Genomic DNA, 19,843 nt, shown 5'->3' with positions numbered 1-19,843 from the left:
TTTATATCATCAACTAAGAATATTTTATATCATCATGACTAAGACTAAGAATGCGACAAAGCGGTATCAGCAAAACCACGTTCCAATTGTCGTGGTTCTGTTGGGATTTCGGTAGGTTGTTGTACAATCAATGTTAATGGTGTTTCAATAAGCTCTTGTGGATCAACTCGAGCTTCTTCTAAAGTATCCTGCAAATCATACTAAAATAATAAGTAAAAAAAAAGTCCTAAAGTCGAGACAAAAAAAAAAAAAAAAAAATGATTTGAGCTTCCAATGTTTTTCTTATTATAGAAAATTACAAAGCAAAATGAATGAAAAGAAGAGTAAGGATGTAATAAAAAAAAGTCTAATTATTTTTAATACTAAAGTTTACAGCACTCTATTTTAAAATATAATCATCAAACCGAATCGTTGAGAAGCCTTTCTTTCATATAAATAAGTTGATCGTTTGGTAGTTGACCCGTTTTTTGATATATTTTTATTTTCAACTGATGAATTGTATTCAGAGACGTCATCTACAAGTAAATATTATTGAGGACTTTAGCAATGACTAATTCGTTAATGACAGGATATTAAGAAATGAAATATCACCAAGAAATGAAAGGAAAGAGTAGCAAGGGAAATTCTGAATTGAGAAAACAAATTATGACAGAACAATTAGTTAAGCATACTATATTCTACAATACATTCTACAATCAAACTGTCATAAAATCAGTGAAGGTGTCAGCTTACTCTAACAGATTAACAGAAAAACAAAAATAAAATCTAATCTCTTTGGAAAGAAATAATAAAAATATTGTTAAAATTACTGTAAGTGTGATGATTTCGTGAAATAAGCAAAAAAGTGACGATTTCGTATATAAACATTAAATTACTTTGAAAACCATGGAACATTTCGCGACTGCACGCCTTGTTGTTGCATGCCGTTCCGGACGAATCAATGATGGAGTAGCATTAAAGGGTGCTATCAAATCACCGTTTGCTGTTTTTATTGGTTCATCATTCTTATCACTTTTCTGTGAAAAAGAAAAATTTCGATAAACAAAATAACAGTGATTTTTAGAATTATTGTGACATATAATTGATGCACATATGAAGGAATCAAATGTGAAGAGAATTAATATAATATTCAAGTGTTCTTAATCATAAAACCACAGGATCAGTTAGCAAATTGCAACAAAAATGTTACAAATTTTACAAATGGAGAAAAATAAGTAACTCACAAGTTTCACATAAATTTCAGCGCCATTTTCGTAAACAAAACGTTGATGTTCAACTTGAAGTTGTTGCTGCCGAAAACATTCATCACAGAACATTTCACATACTCCTAAATATTATACATATATATTAAATGGAAATATTTAAGTAAACCAAAAAATTTTGCTAGCCGATATAAGCAGAAAAGTAGAAAGTAATGAGTAATAGCAAAATAAAAAATCCTTTTGTTACAATTGAGTTATTACATAACGCATTACATCTTTTTACTTTTCTCCGGTTTCATTCTTCACTACTCTGCGACTAGTTCATTAAAACTCATTAATTTTCAAGTGAACTATCAATTACTGAGAACACAACAGAGATAGATCGTACATTATACACATATTTAGATTATCCAGCAAAATTATCAACAATAATAAAAAAAATTGTTTTAGCGATACAAAGTATACATATAATAATAGATACAGTCAATAATACTTTATTATATATTTGAAATTTATTTCATGTTTACTTTCAAAAAGCAAAAGAAATAACCTTTGTTATCAAGGCAAATGAGCATAACATCATCATCACTGATTTGCATAGCTGCTAGAATTTTTTGCCATTCTTCTAAAGTAAGTGGAACAGCCTGAAAGAACAATGTTTTAAATGATTTTCAAGATTTATAAAGCAGTTTTCTCATTCAGTGATGTGCATCATGTAGTATTTAACACGATAAAACACCATGTAACTGAATGACACTTAAGATCAGCTTTTTTCAATCGAATCATTTCATTCGATTTGTTCAGCCGTTAAAAAAAAATGGTATTAAATAAGAACTATATTCGTAAACAGAAATAATTAAAAAATTTTACTTTTTGCCTAAATTTATTCCGCCTTTTTTAAAAGTGGAAATTGGAACATACCAAACCCTCGGTATTATCAATTAAAACACATGGTTTTTTGTGTAGTGAACAAAGCATACAGTCTTGACAAATGGTTGGAATAGTTGGATTTCGTACACGGCTTCTAAATAACAAATAAGTAATTTTATGTAGATATTAAACAATATATTTAAATTACCTTAAATTTAAGCAAAATTCAAAATGAATTGTTCAATGTTTGTCCTCCCATTTACTGCTTTATTTTTCGTCTCACAAAAGAAACGCATTTTAAATTTCTGTTATAGGAATGGCCTATTAGAATACTTACTTGAATGCTGAAATCAGATTTTTCAAAAAATTTCGACAAATAACACGTTGGTAAATTTGAGGAGTCGGTGACTTCACCGTTATTGTCCTTCGAACAGCTGTACGAATCAATTCACCGATAGCCAAACGTATTTCCTTCATACGCCGTAAGGTTTCCTCCCAATCATCTTTTTTGTACTGAAAACACGGGCAAAGGAAATATCTTTTGTTGTTGACAAATTACAACAAAAAAAAAAAAAAAAAAACTAATGTTTGATAAATTACAAAAAGAGAAAAAACAATCAACAAAAAGGATTCAAAAAAAAAAAAAAAAAACTGATTTTCTATTAATCAAAAGAAGTTCTCCGAAAAATTCTAATTTTTAAGGATTTTTGTAATGATTTTATATATCATCTGTTACAGGCATAATTCTCGAAATGGCCTAAAATTCTTAACAGGCCCCCAACTTTGTTTTAAATCAAAGTAAATTAACTAAAGATAGCTTCTTTTTCGAGATTTAAGGATTAATCTAAACATATCATAATGAATGAATTAATGTTTTAATACAGTATCATATTAAATCCACAATTAAGACAATCACTTACCAAATAACCTGATTTACAAATGGAACAAGGAAATTCATCAACACTAACACACCACAAATGGTCCGGTTCAAAAATTCCAACAGTTAACTCCTTCCACTCATTTTCATCAACAACAATGCGTCGTTCATTTGTCATCCAGCATTCGTAATCCAGAAGTCCTAGAAAAGATACATAAATAAATAAATAAATGAATCCTTTCTAATGAATCCTTTCTAAGCTATTAAATGAGTTGTACATCTTTTCCGAAAATGTTTAAAGTATTTTTCATTTTTTTCATAAACATCTACTTGCAAAGGCAAACTTCGTTCATTTATTCCACTAATATAACATTATCAAAAATGATATGCTGTAAATTTATGAGAAAAATTAATCCTATTATACAATTGTGCAAAGTTATTTTTTAGTAATATTTCTTCTACTAAATGTATCTCTTTTGGATATTAAAAGCGAAATTCTTCCTTTCAATGCAGCAACATAATTTATTCATATAACAAATAAAAAAACACAAACCATGTTCACATCGTAGGTCACCATTGAAAACCACCAAACTTTCTTCTTCTTCTTCATCTTCTTCACTTTGAGTGCAATCCACATCTTCCTGAAGTGTATCTCTAGGTTGAATATTGCTCTCTGATAATCCTTGTGTATTATCATCGATAGTCGAACTTTGCTGTTCACTTGATTCTTTCCCCGAATGTGATGGGTCAAATTCATCAAAAGTAGCTGCGACTAAATTCTGCAATAACAGAAATAACAGAAAATTGATTATGATCAGATTATTTTCTTTTCTTACCTAGCAATTTATTAGTGTTAGAATTGCGCAAAGAAAGCAGAAATCAATAAGTTGGATTTGAATTCGTTACAATGTGTATATTGAAAATATCACATATTTACCTCGGACTATTGATAGAATGTAATAATAATAATAATAGATGTTAATGAGGGAAAATTTATCTTTCTAATAATAGTTAGTTAACAGTTATGATCAGATCGCTTTTAATGTCTTTTCTAATTAACCTTGTCACGAATTCGCCACATGACATTTTCGTTTAGTAACATGTAAACGTTTAGTAACGTGTGACTATGCTTTCGGTAAGCTTAAAATCTTCCTTAATGGAAAGGAAAACAAAACTTAAATAATTCATCAATTTAAGAACATATCAAGAAGCATACATCACTACAAATCTCATTCGTATCAGTTGATTGTTCAACTTGTGTTTCATTAACATCTTCATCACATTCATTTTTTCCAATAGCAGTAGAGACCATATCTGGCACTTCGGCAATATCCGGTGGTGATTCAGATGAAGACCTTGTCTGTCGAGTTGTTGAATAAGTATCACTATCAAACACTAAAAACAAATTTTCACTGAATGCATATACCGTATAAAGTGTCAGTAATATTAAAGTATTAAGATTCCAAAGAAAAAAAGATGGAACCGATTTTCTGGCTCTAACGAAAATTAAATCAAACATACAATTTTTGAAGTTATAACAAGTAATGAATATCAATAATGAGAGAACCTATATGATTTCAATTACTAAAAAAAAAAAAAAACTGAAAATTGAAGGAAACTTTAAATGATGTAAGCAGAGTTCAACAGATCATGATTAAATTAAATATTCAGTCACTTACATTTTTGTTTTTTAGACGAATCCAAGTTATCCACTATTGAAATTTGATAACCATCAGTACATTTTTCCATAACAGAGCCAACAACCTAAAACGATTGCAAAAAAACTGATAAAAATATTACTATGCAATTGCCGATTGAATTCCAAGCAACTTGTTCAGTGCTCATTTTTTTTTTATTTCTTAGGCCTTTAAGAACTGCCGACTATTGATTTGGTAAATAAAACAGAAAATTTCACACTATTCTAGATCAATCCATTTTTGAATGCTTTATGCTTTGTTAGAAACCAGAATTAAATCCTAGCAACAATGATGCACAATACCCAATGAGGATGCAAATCACCTAAACAACAACGATTCAGAAAAAAATAGATGGAGCACAACATTCAACATCATTCAGTTAACTGAAAACGTAAATCCCCGGGTAGATTCACTGTATGGTAGAAAATGAGTACCTGATCTTTGCAATACAGAACTGCCCGTTTTCGACTACCCTGTTTCCCATCAACAAAAGTATTTTGCTCTGATGTATCACCAGTTGCAGATGAATTTCCCTGTAAAAAAAAATAAAATAAAAATAAAAAACCGATAAAGAAATTATCTGAAATACTGGACTGGGTTATTCCTGGTAACTGAAAAACTTTTTTTTTTGGTTTCATACGAATAGATAAAGCATTTAGGGTTCAATAAAACCATTATTTGGTACAAAAGAATTAAAGAGCACTAGAATTATTCATCAAATTTAAACAAAATACCTCAATAGAGCTACCATTAATTGCAGCTTCCGAAGAATCACCACCATTATTTGAGAAGGTTACCGGACCAAAATCCTAAAGTAACAAAATTTGTCAAGCAATAATCTCATATTAATACTCTTCGTGATCTCATTCGCATATTCTTGCCACATTTATCAATAGAAAGGAACATTAAGTTGAAGTGAAAGTAGAAAGTTTGCATATAATATGGAGAACTTATGAAAAACTAGAAAAAAATATTACATCTGGCAAGCCAAACTCATCAACTGCTTTTCCAGATCCAGTTTCCAATAAAAGCCTTTGTGAAACTTCAGATGTTGAAGGATCACAATCTGTCACTGATTCCTGCTGTAATATTTTGCATGAACTTCGGAACGTTTCACATCTTCAGCAAAATCATTAAGTACTTCAACCAACAATATCTAACCTTTCCAAATCGTTTACATTGCCAAAAATAATTTAATTCTGTAATTTCTGCGTACGATTTTATGGACTGTTCATGCGCACGTAAAGCTAATTGTCGATATTGCGACAAACAACGTACTGATACCCAAAAGCAATTTTCCGAATGATAATACCTGCAAAATTCCCTAATTTTTTTTTTTTTCATTTAGAAATAAATCAAACCAATCAATAGTAATGAATCGCAAAAAAGTCTGAACAAATGGTTTATTATCACAAATTATCTGCAAAAAATAATGCGAACTTTTAAAATAATGCTTTCGAGACGTATAGTCCACTATGTAGTCTATTCTCCTATGTTATCTCTCTTTAGTTGTAATCTATAAAATATAAGCATCACTAAATAAGCGCATTTATCCAAAACCAATCAGTTTTTTTCTTTTCTTATAGAGAAAGTAATCACAATATAAACTGTACCTTTTTGATTTCTCTCGTAACAATTGCTTTACTAGCTTTTCTTTTAGTTGAACTTTCCTGACAAATTCATTGCGTGCCTTGAGTGCTTCTACGCATTCCAAGCAAATATCTGACCTTAAAAATTTTTAGATAGCAGTTCGAAAAAACTCTCATATATTTGAGTTTTTTTTTTTTTTTTAAGAACCTTATCAAATTTATCAAAGTACAAACCCAGTTTTTAAATCAACAAATTCGACACCATAAGATGTCAAAAAATTTCTTGCTGCGCTTTTCATTACAGCTTTTATTGCGCCACTTCTTACACTGCCAAGTGATACACGATTATGTATACACAACGAGAATGATGATTTCGATCCACTCTAAAACAACACAAAAAAACTTCATGACCATTCACAAAAAGATTAAGGCTTGAGAAAAAAAGATTAAGATAAATATATGATATGCAAGAGAATTCTTGTCTAATAGATATCATGAAAATGCAAATACTTTTTAATACAATAAAAACTATCATAAAACTTTGATTTTTAAAAATGTCACAACCTCATGCGTATTTTTACAATTCAATGATTTGATGACCGCAGCACTTCTAGTGTTATTTGCAACATTTTTGAAAACCTAAAGTAAAGTACACATCATTTCATATTCAAAAAATATGCGACAAAAAAATACGATAAATTTCTTACATGTCACTTTACAAGCAGTCTAACTAAGATCATCGTAATGTTCTGCAGTATAGTTACAACTACCAAAGTAACATCCACGAATGATTTAAGAACTATGGGCTAAATCTATCAAAAGAACAAATAAAATAATTACATGTGACATTTCTTATGCACAGTTTAGACAAGGAAAATTATTTCTGGCTAAACTAGGCGCGTAAAAAAAAATATAAAGTATTTTGGAATTCTTTACCTCATCATTATTTTCCACCATCTTGCTGAATTCATAAGATAAAACAGTACTGAATAATTCAGTGGGTATAAATACAATGTCATCTGGATTCTTCAACATTTTTTCGCTTTTCTTTACCTAAAATTAATCCTGAATAATATTTTGAACTGAAATCACTCAAAAAATACCACTTATAAACTGCTAACAATGCCAATAATTTCCCCTTCTATATTTTTTGTCATTATACCCTTCGTAGATTCCCTCAATATTTGCTTCTTTCTGAATGAAGTCAAAAAAAGGGGGAGAAAGAATCTTGAGTAAAATTACAAGACCTGCAATTTATCGAATGTATCCGTAAGACGTTTGTGATAATCTTCGACAGTATTTTTAAGTCTCAGAGTCATTTCTGTGGTTGCACTGGTTTGAGCAATGAATTCTTCTTCTAGCTGTAAATTCAAAATATATATTTCTATCCTAATTCATGGATAAAGAGATCTGTTATCATCGTAGATCAAAAGAGAAAAAAATTTCTTCAGAACTTAGAGGACACACCAATAACGAATAATATAAATTTAATTTTAGTCACCAAGTCAATGGAAATTATTCACAAACAAAATGCTAAAAAAAAGAAAAAAATGAACAAGCTTAAAAATTTTTTTCATACCTTGTTGGCGATATCACCTAATAAATCTTCCGGAACAGCAGGAATAGCTGAATTCTCTTCATTTTCTTGACGATAAACTAAAGCGTAGCAACCTTTCATATCGGCAGTAACTTTTGATGTCCGTTCTTTTTCAACACTTACACCGGGAGTAGCAGATGGTTTTACAACCTAAACATTTCGTTCATTGCTTCTGTATATTTCTTAATTCATTAAAACTTATTTACATTAGCAATTAAAGTTGTAGTCAATAATTAATACATTATCTAACCTTGGATATCATCTTACATCTAACCTTATTTACAAAATAGGATTAATACATCATCTAACCTTTCAGTAACTGCATGTTAACCTATTTTGAAACATACTTTAATCATTTTTGCCATCGTTCCATAACATGGTAAAATGAACTATTCAAAACAGTACCTCATCATTATATGTGAACCATTGCCTAGTGCCTGGATGCTTTATTAGATCGTAGTAATGTCCACAATCAGCATTAGGGCCTTCATGTATCATCACAGCACAAATGTCATACTTTACATCACCGAGTTGTAAAACTCTTGGGTACTGTAACGGTGAGTGAATCTTCTTTTTGTGTCCCACACTATAATTTTTAAAAATTTGAACTTTTTTAACCAAAATCGCTCAAAAAAGCAAAAATTCTGGATCTGTTTAATGAATGAATTTAGTGTCTTACTTAAAAATAACTTCTTACTTTAAAAAAGACGGATAAAAAAAGAAAAATAAAACTTACGCATCATATGTAAATCGATTAAGTTGTATTGTTAGCACAGGTGGAGGCTCCTTAATGGCAAGACGATTTTGTGCAGAACCAGTTTGTCCGCATTCGCTACATTTGTAGTCAGGTAATCTGAAAAAGCCATGTATTTTAATTAAGAGCTACCTAAAATAATGAATTTATTTTCACCTTTCTCAATAATTGATTTAAGCTCCTCTCTTTCCTTTCTCTTTCCAAACTCTTGTAAGATCAATTAACCATAAACATCATATTAGGTATAAGATATTTTCAATTTTTTTTTTGCATTTTTCTAATATGAACCACATCATTACTAATGTCAGAGCAAGATGAAACAACCTGAAGCTTAAGAAAGGTGAGAAAGCAAATAAAAGTTGCTAACATCAATCATAAAATATGAATAAATTAAACTATTTACATCATGCCACTAGTTGTCAAAATTACATGTCTTAAATTTCTTTAGGAAGAACTATAAGCTATTGTGTATAGTAAACATTTACACTACTACTACCTCAAAAGTTATGCTGAATAATAGGATATTTCACAACGATTAAATTTTAAAAACCAGAACAAAACGGATGAATTTACTCTTCTGGAAGAAAATAATATTCCAATGCCTTTGATAACGATCTAGCTTTTTCAATACTTAAATAAAATGGATTGAATGGTAACTCCGTAACACTGCGGCGTCCACATTTGCAAGAAATTGTTTGCGTTATAGCTCCCTGTAAGACAGCTTGAAAAATTTTTGATCTTCCATAACTCTTCAAAAAATATAATACAGATTCTGTCATTAAACTGAAAAAATTATGATTTTTAAGTTTATACCTGAAACCTTTTGAGAATAGTTTCGCGTACTCCATGCCATTGAACATGATAGCTGAGCAGTTTTTCAAGTTTACCAAAGAAAAGTATTTGAAACTCTAAAGCATCATGTTGATTGCCATCCAGTTGCAACAGCTTAACCAATCCTTCAGCACTGGTATCTTCCTAAAAATAATATGAAAAAATAAAATTTACGACATAATTTTTGTATGGGAGAATGACGTATAAAAAACGGTATACAGTTTCATAATTATTAAAAAAAAATCCCGGATCTAAATATTAGTATCTTCAAATTGAATGTTATATACATTTTCCAGCAAAATTAATGAAAGTCTCAAAACAGCAAATCAAGCTTCGAATCAACTTCGATGAAAGTTGGCAGTGGAATAAAATTCAAAAACTCACATAAGGTGTAATTTGCAAAGTTATAAATAATTTTTGTATGCAGTGCATCAGCTCCTCAATATTTATTTTTTCTCCTTCTGGTTTGACAAAATTAGCAACTGGTCGCCAGTCATAAATGCATTTGCGGAAAACAGGGTCATTGAAAAATATCTAAAAATTTGAGAAAATTGTGAAGAACTGATATCATAACAACATATGAACTTTCTTCTAATTTCTCTTCTCAGATTTCCAATAAAAAATTATATTTACCTACAAATACTAAATCTCAACAATAATCTCTAGATTTTTTCCACTCCCTTTAACCATAAGTTAGTCTCACATACCTGCAGAAAACTGTTCACATAACATGAATTTCCGAGGTTCACTAAACCACAAGGTATCCTCGCAATATCACGTCGATCCAAATCGGTGTTCGTCTTATTTTCATTTTTGATACAACTTAATAATTTGTCCCATTTTTCCAAGCCCAAACGTCCCAAACAATATGGATTATCACGACAGTTTTTGGTTCTATAATGTTTTAAGAAAACAAAATTGTCATTTACACCATTATACGAGAAGTAAATGAATTGAAACAAAGAAGGTAAATGAATTAAAGGCCTTACTTTGGATTAGGAACATAATGAAGAAGGCACGCAGATTTGTTGAGCATATAAACTTTCCATGCTGTATCAAAATCGATTTCATCAGGTATTTCACATTCATTTGAAACCTGATGCATGAAAAAAATATTTGTAATTTGGTAAACAGATCAAGTTTTTGGACTTTATTTACTTATTGACATGAATATAATTATTACTTATAGTTAAAACAATACATATATAGATTGGGGAATAAAATTAGCAAGTAATATTGAGTTTTTTCATAGAAAAATTAAAAAAGTTCAAACTAAACGTATTTTGAAAAGCTCATATTATTTGCTACAAGTGAAACAGAAAAAAAAGATTTGTTTCAATTTTTGCTAATGCAATTTTCATTTCGAAATAAGAAATTATCTTGAGACTTGTCAACCAGTTGCTATGGAACATCAATAGTACGACTCCAAATTATGCATATGAGATATCCATTTTTTATATAAGCTTATAAAATAAGTTCAGAACTATTTTGTTGGAATAAATCACTATCAAGAATGTTTCTGACAGGTTAATACTCCACTTTGCTGATTCTAACATATTGAGTAATAATATGATGAAAAATATATATGAAAAAGAAAAGCCAACTAGAAAATGACACTTTATGCGTATACTTACATTACGCCGACTTGTCCCTGTATTTCGTCGTTTTGTTACGCAACCCATTATTTCCCCACGATTTAACTTTTTTTCAGAATATTATTGGTACAGCAAACATCAGTCATATTAAATGTATTTCAGTTCTAGAAACTTTTATAACTTTTTAGCAAACTTTTCTTCTAAAAAGGAACAGTTCTAATTTATGCACACTTAAAATTAAAAAAAAAAAAAAAAACTAGCAAACTAATGAACTAATGTATTAATGTTCATTAACTGACTTTCCCACAATAAAAAAAGATACAGTTGTAATGCGTTCTAAATTTTAAAAGTTACATTATAAAAGCTATAATGCAAAATAAATGCTTAATGAAGTCATAGCTAATACAAATTATGTAATTTTTTTGAAGTTATTTTGTAATCTCCTAACAAATTCATTTTTTCTCAACAAATAACTTTAACAAGTAAATCTAAGCGCAAAAAAAAAGACAAAAAAACAAACGTATATTACTTCACATTAATAATATTTCATTCAGTTTATTATCCCTTTAATTACATCACCATCTAACCTAACCCTTCTGTTCTCATATCAATTGATTATCATAATTATCAGTTTATCATTCACAAATTTAGCTTCTTTAGATGAAATATGTCTTAGAAAGATTCGCTTTATGCAAAATTCTCATCCTATTTGTTTGACAATTCGATCAAATGCCATCGTTGTTTATGTTTGTGTTTGCGTTTTGTTTATTTCTTTCATTGAATTAATCATCTAAGATATCAAAGTATAATAGCTAAAATGGTACGAGAACGAAGCAGAAGCAGAGGTAAGTGTTTTAATTTATTTGAAATATTTAAATTTATTAGCAAATGATATTGATAAATTTCCATTGATATGACTTATCATGGAGGAAACATTTGCTTTGAATTTATGTAAATGTTAATTGTCAGTCTTTCTTTTTCTTTTTTTTATTTCTCTCTCTATCTTTTTCTTTTAGAAGAAAAACATTTTGAAGAAGATTATTGAAATTGTTATGTTTGTGTCATTCAATTAATAATGCCTCTCTACCTAAATAATAATTTTCCTGCTATTATTAAATAATCAATAAATGTTTGGCACTGTAGTTCTTATTAATTCTAACTTGACAAAAGTTAAGATTACTGATTGAAATGATATCATTCGTCGTAATTTTTACTTCAGTACAGTTTAATTGATTAGCTTTAGCATAGTTTTATGGCATTTTAAATTTGTGCATTTAATTTGCATAATTTTCAGTAAAACTCGTACTTTTTTGCAGAAAGAGAACGTGAAAGACGACGTAGGTCACGATCACGTTCTGCTGGTCGGACTCGAATTGTTGATAAAGATCGTTCACGTCGTCGTAGCCAAGTATGCAAGTTTTAGAATTTAATTATTTGTTTTGTAAGTTTTTTATCGCTTTCATAACTATTGGAGTTTATTCGAGAAAAATAGTTTCAGGTGTTTATTTTATAGTTTTTAACGTTAAATTGCAGTTCGTTCGATCAAAAAACTTTAATTATCAAATTTCATTTTTAGGAACGCCGTCGATCACGAAGCCCCGTAGATCGTAGACGAAGTCGAAGTAGAAGCCGTGAACGAGTGGATGAAAGAAGGCGATATGGTAATGAGGAGAGATCACGAAGGTGATTTTGACGAATCTTTATAAACTTTGTGAAATTAACATCTCTTTGGTTTTATCAATATATAGTAAAAGGTCAAATATAGTTTTTGGTTTGAATTTCTTTTTCATCGTCCATTCGCTACATTATACCATATTTTTTGAATAATAGGAATCACTTTTTGATATGCAAAATGAGCATTCACTTATTTGCTATCGTAAGTTATTGAGATGGAAAAATGGTTAAAATAAATTTTTAAAAAATTCTGGGAAACTTGCGTTACTTTTGTTTTAGGGATCGAGAAAAGGAAAAACAAACGAAAGATGGTAAATATTTATCAACTAGAAAATATTATGTTCGATTGGACTATTTTTGGATAACAATCATTAGGAAAAAATAAGAAAAAAAAAAATTCGATCATCTAGTTGGTCGGTTTACTTGATGGTGTTGTTACATACATCACATATGTCACATATGACATACTTAACGGAAAAGGATTCTGCGTTATTAAGTACCAGGTTATCACCACAGGAAGTTCCCTTACTGATTGAGTTAGCAATGATTTTTTTTTTTATTTGAGAGAATTTTTCTTATCTTTTTGTTTTTATTGCTTTTTTCAGTTGGTGTTGATTCTTTGAAAGGACTCGACAAAGACATGCTTAAATTAATGGGTTTTGCAGGTTTTGATACAACTAAGAATAAAAAGGTATCTATTTGTCTTTTGATGACAGTTCATCAAATTTTTTTATATAAATATAATGTTGCTATCAGTCGTACTAAATAAGTGGGAATTATGTTGAAATGAAAATTGAAAGTCTTTTCAATGTACCAATTAATTCAATTTATATGGATAATTCCAGGTGCCAGGTAATGTTGATGGTGTAGTATCAATTAATAAACCACGACGATATCGGCAGTATATGAACAGGAAAGGTGGATTTAACCGACCATTAGATTATGTTGCATAAGATTGGTTCATGTTGATCTCTCGTATCTGTCCAGAACAGACTTTGTCTAATTTAGTCCATTTTTTTTTTTTTTTTTTTCTTCAACAGCAGTCAATTAGTAAAGTAACAGTAATGTTTTGATTTGATCGGAAAGCTTTTTTAATAAAATTATGGTTATTTTTGATTTAATCTGATTTGTATATGAGCTTTTTTTTTGTGACTAATCTCATTCTAAATCATTATTTAGCTTTTCCAAGAAAAAAAAAAAAAAATAATAAACCAGTGTTTTGAAAACGTGACTTCAAAAACTATTCTATTCTTGTCAGATATTCCTACCAGAATGGTCTAATTTTTATAATCAGACTTTCATTGTATATTAAGTATTGTGTTCATTTCATAAAATAAATAGAAATTTCATATTCTTCTATGTTTTCTTAAAGTTAGTAAAATTTCATGCATAATTTTAGTCGTTTTGCAATTCTACTGTTAAATAAAGTTTTTGAGTGTATCGGTTTAGTAAAAGATTGATAGAAAGTCAATAGAGCGAGTGATTTTGTTTTTGTTTTTGTTTTTTTTTTTTCGCGATAGCATAGTAAATATTAGAATACTTCAAGTTACGTAATACTATTGTAATCTCAATATAATTAAAGCAACAAATTATCTCTTTGAATTTTAATATTAGATGTGGACATAATTAAAGGTTTAATATGGTTCATTGTGGTTCCAAAAATAAGTGAGTGATTTAATAATTATCTGAAATTTGCATATTTGTGTGATCGGATCGATAAAGTCAAGGTTCCATACGATTCATTGTGATCCGGAAAATAAATGAATGAATTAATAATTGTATGAAATTTACATATTTACGTGATAGGATCGCTACAAATATAAAATATTTGGATAGCTTAATGTGGATGAAGTTATTCACGAATGATTCAGTCCATACGATCGGCTTATTGAATTTTGTACGTTATTTTTTCCGAAAAAAAAAAAAAAACAAAAAAGGAGGAAAACGGAAGAGAAGAAATTTATGATTAAATATTATTTCAAGTTATGATAAGTTTTAGCAATTTATAACATTGTTTGAATTTTTGAAATTTCTAAATAACATAAATCATTCGTTGTATTCTTTAGCAAATAATTGTGAAAATATGATTGAAAATAAAACTGAATCAAATGGAATAAAAAGGAGAAAAGCAAATTCAATCATTCACAAAGATATGAAGGTGATAATATATTCATATGAGAAATGATTGTCCAGTCAATTATTTATTTGTTTAATAATTCAAATTTATAAATTTACCTATCCGTAGTTTTATAAAACTAAATAAATTACTATAGTAGGGATTGTACTAATAATTCATTTATTTAAATATTTTTTTTTTTCTTTTATTCCTATAATACATAATGATTAAATTGAAAATAATTTTCAATATGTTATAAATGCAATTTGCCTAATTGTTCATTTTTACTTATCTCTTTTTTTTTTTTTAATTTTTTTATTTATTTTCTATAAATACAATTAAAATAAAACTTAGCAAATAAATAATTTATTGTTGATTATAATTGAAATTAAAAACAGATGGATTATTATTGGTTTTCAAAACATTTAACAATAACAAATATTTATCAATCATTATGCGATGAATTTCGATTGTTAAAATATATCACAAATAATTGGCTCTTATCAAATCAACATACTAATCAAAATGCTTTTAAATATATTCAACATTCAATCGATGGTTGTATTCCACGCACATTAAATGTAATGTTAATATTATATATATATATATATATATTTTTTTTTTATATTATTTTTTTTAAATTAATTAAATGAATAATTTATTAAATAAATTTTTGCAAATATAATTAAACAATAATTTCATCGTTTTAGCATTAATTAAAAAATGCTGAAATATAACACAAATAATTGTGCTATTATTAATTAATAAATTATTTACTTTTGTTAGATAATAAACAATTAAAAAAAAAGAGAAATGTTTATATTAAAATTTAGCTTAACTGTAAAAAAAATACATTTAAATTAATTAATAAACAATGAATAAATTATCATTTATAGATTATACATAAGTAAAATGATTAAAAACAATTTTAAAGAAAAAAAGAGAAAATATTTAAAAATTCACCTAAATGTGTTTATTTTTTCTCTTTATTAGAATTTATAGAATACTAAAAAAAAAAAAATTTTTTAAAAAAAAGAATTAAATTTATTTATTAATAGAAAAAGAGAAAAGTTTATGTGTATAATAACTTTATTTAAGCAAATTTAAAGTTATATTTGATTATATTTTAAATGTTTAATTTGAATATGATAGAAATTAATATAAACAAATATGTTTGAAAGAAAATTTTTCTTATTGTTATTTAGTTAGTAAATATTTTTAAGTGAAAAGAAAAAAAATTTTTTTTTTTTGATGCAATGTTCAAAAATTTCTAACTAATTTATAAAATGAGAAAAAATAGATTAAAATTTTCAAAAAAAAAAAAAAAAAAAAAAAAGATTAAAAAGGAAATTTGCATTCGATATAAATTTTTAGTAATATTTTTAAAAATTGAGCAAATATTTCTAAAATAATTTAGGATTATTTCTTTTTACAGGTAAATGCGCAACGTGTTATACGTGAAGATGGCAAAATATATGTCGCATGTGCGGGGCCTAATTGTGGTACAGTTTATGATTTTTGGACACTTGTTTGGCAGGTAAAATTAATAAGTAATTTACAAATATAATTTTTATTTAAAATTGAAAATTTCATAAATTTAAAAAAGAAAGAAGAAAAGTAATAAAAAAAAATTATTTTAATAATAATTAAATTATTATTAAACCTAATAATTAAATTATTTTACATGAAGTTTTTAAAATTTTGAAAAACTAGAAAACATAATTTTTAATTTCTTAAAAATTTATTAAATTAAAAAATTTTACACTATAATTAAAAATTTTTTCTAATAAGCAATTTTATAAAATTTTTTTGTATATTACTAGTATTTAGGAAAATGTAAAAACTATAATATCATTGAATTTTCCGTATGAGGAATGCCTTTATCCGGATTCATATCAGAAAAAATATGAAACAATTCAATATTGGCCTATTATCAATGGCAAAACATATAATTATATGCCATTTAAAATAACTTGCATTAATAGTTTTATGATGGTAAGTTGCATACGATTGATAAATTCCGGATAATGGTATTGTTAAAAAATGAAATATGTGCAAATGATAAGGGATAAAATTGAATATAAAAAATTTTTAAATAAGTTTGGAGGATTAAAATAAATATAAATGATTAAAATATAAGATTAAAATAAATATAAATGATTATAATATAAGATTGAAATAAATTTATATAAAGAAAACAACAGAAAAAACTTATGAACAATGTGAAATAAATATTAATAGAAGAAATATTAATAATCAGATTAAAATGAATTAAACTTTTATTGTATTAATAATATTATATATTAATTAATAATCATAATAAAATGAATTAAACTTTTATTGTAATTAATAAAATTTATTAAATTTCATATATATATAATCAAATTAATAACGCTTTTTTAAAATTTTAGTAAAAAAAAAACTTTAAAAAGAAACTTTAAATTTAAAATAATTAGATATTAATTTATATAATAATATTAGGCAGATTGTAAACATTATGCAACTAATACTAAAGAATGTGTTTATCGATTAACACAACTTTGTATACAAAATTGTAAACAAAAAAATGATGAAAATGATCGATATCTTACACATATATGTTATTATCGTTGGCCAGATGGACGTTTGCCATTACCTTGGGGAAGAGAAAATACCTTGGCTAAAGCTGCTAATACATTATTGAAATTATTTTTAATGGTAAACAATATTTATCATTTCTTTTCTTTTAATTATCATTAATTAAATAATTAGCATTAGATTAATTAACTGCAATTTTATTGTTTCATTTCACTTTATTATTAAATAATAATGATAAATGATTACTGATTTTAAGTAAATTTAGTTTTAGTAGTAAGAATTTTTTATTTTTTGTTTTACTTTTAATTGGGAGATATAAAAATTTGTTAAACAAAGCAATATTTTTTTTTTTTACTAAAATATAATTACTTTAGTTGTAGTAAGAATTGTTATTTCTATTTTTTATTTTATTTATACTTGTAATTAAAGTATATAAAATATAAAGTAGTGATAATATGTTAGATAAATATTTCAATTAAAAAATAGTTATTATAATTTATAGACAACATAAAATATTAATTAATGAAAAATGAATTTTTAAAACTAAGAAAGAAAGAAATTTTTCTTTTTTTTTAATTAAGAAAAATAAGAAAATGTTTTTCTTAATTTGGTTCATTAAATTAATTAGAAAAAGATTTTTTTTTTATTCTAATTACTAGAATATTTTAACTAAACATTAGTATCATCTCTGTTTAAATTTAAATTTAATACAAATTGATAAATAATATTTTTCATGTTTAATTTTAAATTTAATACATTTAATAAATAGTATTTTTTGTCTTATAAATTTACAGGTAAGCGATAATAAAACATTAATACATTGTCATGCAGGTCGTGGTCGTACAGGTGTTCTTCTTGCATTAGATTTTGCTATGCATCAACTTAGAAATTTACAAACTGTAAATGTTAAGGTAAATGAAATAAATTAGTCGCAAAATAGAATTTGAAATTAATAAAAAAAAAAAAAAAATTAATCAAAATTATTTGTGTTAATTTTTGCAATTCTAACAATTAAATTAAATATATTAAATCCTTCAAATGATTTCATTGCAATAATTTGTATAATTTAAATTAACAAACAAACAAGTAAATTAGCATATATAAATAAATAAAGGAAATAATATATTGAAAAAAAAAGCTAATTAGAAATATAAATATTAAAATTAACGCTTTTTTTTTAAATTTTTTTTTTTTTTTTTAAAGAAATAAATAAATCATTTTAGCCACATTCATTTTATTCTTAATTAAATTATTATATCCAGTAAACTTTAATGTAATTTAAATATTATTAACTAATATAGTTTTTATTTTTTATTTTGCTAGTTTATAAAAATAAAAATTTATCTTTATTTTTGTATAATTATTTAAAGAATTATTATTTTTGCAGTTTTTAAAAAATTTTTCATTTTTTTTTTTTTTGATAAAAGAGGTAAAACAAACTTAAACAAAAAAATTATTTCAGGCAATAATTGAAAAAATTCGACAACAACGACCAGGTGCTGTAATCAATCACTGGCAATATATTTATATTAATTTAATTATTGCTGAACAGGTTAATTAAATGAAAATTAAAAATTTTCATTTTATAATTTTAACTATATTTTTGTTTTCTTTCTTTTCTCTTTTTTTTTTTTTAATCATTTTTACTGCTATACCAATAATTTTTTACTCTTCTTCTACTTTCTCTCTCCCTCTCTTTCCTTACTTTTTTTCATATTTTTTTTTAGCAAAAACGAATTATTTCATTATTTACAAAAATTGAACTAATATATTTGATTAAAATTTTTAAAATTATATATAGATATTATAATAATATTTACCAGTACATACATACATAACATTGAAATTTATATTTAATCATAAATTAAAATTTACTTTTTTTTTTTTTGAATTGATTATTTTATTTTGTTACAAATCTTTACACTATATCAAATAAATATTTTTAATTTTGTTTTTTTAGACTTATCAAATGGGTTGTATATTAGATCGTATTAATGGTTATCATATAACACGTCAAATTATCGATAAGCTTTGGATTAAGCTGGAAAATGATATGAATGAAAATTGCTCACATAAAATATTATTATGATACGAATGATATAAATTAATTAATAAAAAATATTTTTCATTTTTATTGGATGAAAAGGAAATTTATCACTTTTTATCACTTTAATCGTTTAAATTCATATTTGTGCTTTTTAATAATATGTCATTTAAATAAGTTTTATGCATGCATTTAAGTTTTATTTCGATAAAATTTATAAATTTAATTTTAATTGATGCTGAATTTGGATTAAATATGAAATGGAAAATGCTATGTTTCATTTAATTTTGCATTTTGAAACTAAATTTAACTAATAAATTTTAATGAATAATATTGAATCAAAAAATTTACGAATGTTTGCTAATTTGAAATTTAAACAGTAAATTTTTTTGAGCACAAAAAATTTGATTTAATTTATAA

General features: G+C 26.0%; 3 protein-coding genes across 3 annotated transcripts; 2 read left to right on the top strand and 1 right to left on the bottom strand.

The window, feature by feature from the left end:
* Positions 1-44: 44 nt before the first annotated feature.
* Bma-usp-48 (Ubiquitin carboxyl-terminal hydrolase family protein) lies at positions 45-11,099 on the bottom strand (the record flags this gene model as incomplete). Its single annotated transcript, XM_043080746.1, has 29 exons — positions 45-188; positions 405-515; positions 876-1,016; positions 1,224-1,327; positions 1,753-1,846; positions 2,124-2,226; positions 2,410-2,585; positions 2,993-3,150; positions 3,503-3,728; positions 4,166-4,344; positions 4,629-4,713; positions 5,081-5,179; positions 5,381-5,455; positions 5,624-5,728; positions 5,808-5,958; positions 6,260-6,373; positions 6,470-6,618; positions 6,800-6,874; positions 7,172-7,288; positions 7,483-7,596; positions 7,815-7,982; positions 8,238-8,418; positions 8,569-8,685; positions 9,160-9,296; positions 9,400-9,561; positions 9,802-9,951; positions 10,125-10,311; positions 10,407-10,513; positions 11,052-11,099. 29 exons carry the CDS (start codon positions 11,097-11,099, stop codon positions 45-47), a joined length of 3,777 nt encoding a protein of 1,258 aa, XP_042936680.1.
* Positions 11,100-11,829: 730 nt separating this feature from the next.
* On the top strand, positions 11,830-13,639 carry Bma-snrp-27 (Uncharacterized protein; the record flags this gene model as incomplete). Its single annotated transcript, XM_001897024.1, has 6 exons — positions 11,830-11,857; positions 12,329-12,420; positions 12,589-12,695; positions 12,966-12,997; positions 13,292-13,377; positions 13,532-13,639. The coding sequence occupies 6 exons, from the start codon at positions 11,830-11,832 to the stop codon at positions 13,637-13,639; spliced, it is 453 nt and encodes a 150-aa protein (XP_001897059.1).
* Positions 13,640-14,325: 686 nt separating this feature from the next.
* Positions 14,326-19,468, top strand: Bm834 (Uncharacterized protein; the record flags this gene model as incomplete). Its single annotated transcript, XM_043080745.1, has 10 exons — positions 14,326-14,351; positions 14,558-14,583; positions 14,753-14,844; positions 15,201-15,383; positions 16,238-16,339; positions 16,633-16,797; positions 17,284-17,499; positions 18,174-18,290; positions 18,842-18,931; positions 19,340-19,468. 10 exons carry the CDS (start codon positions 14,326-14,328, stop codon positions 19,466-19,468), a joined length of 1,146 nt encoding a protein of 381 aa, XP_042936679.1.
* Between the last annotated feature and the right edge of the window lie 375 nt (positions 19,469-19,843).

Source organism: Brugia malayi (genome assembly GCF_000002995.4).
Source record: "Brugia malayi strain FR3 genome assembly, contig: Bm_v4_Chr3_scaffold_001, whole genome shotgun sequence".
NCBI lineage: Eukaryota > Metazoa > Nematoda > Chromadorea > Rhabditida > Onchocercidae > Brugia > Brugia malayi.
The sequence above is the reverse complement of the archived record's forward strand: the minus strand, read 5'-3'. Positions and strand labels throughout refer to the sequence as shown.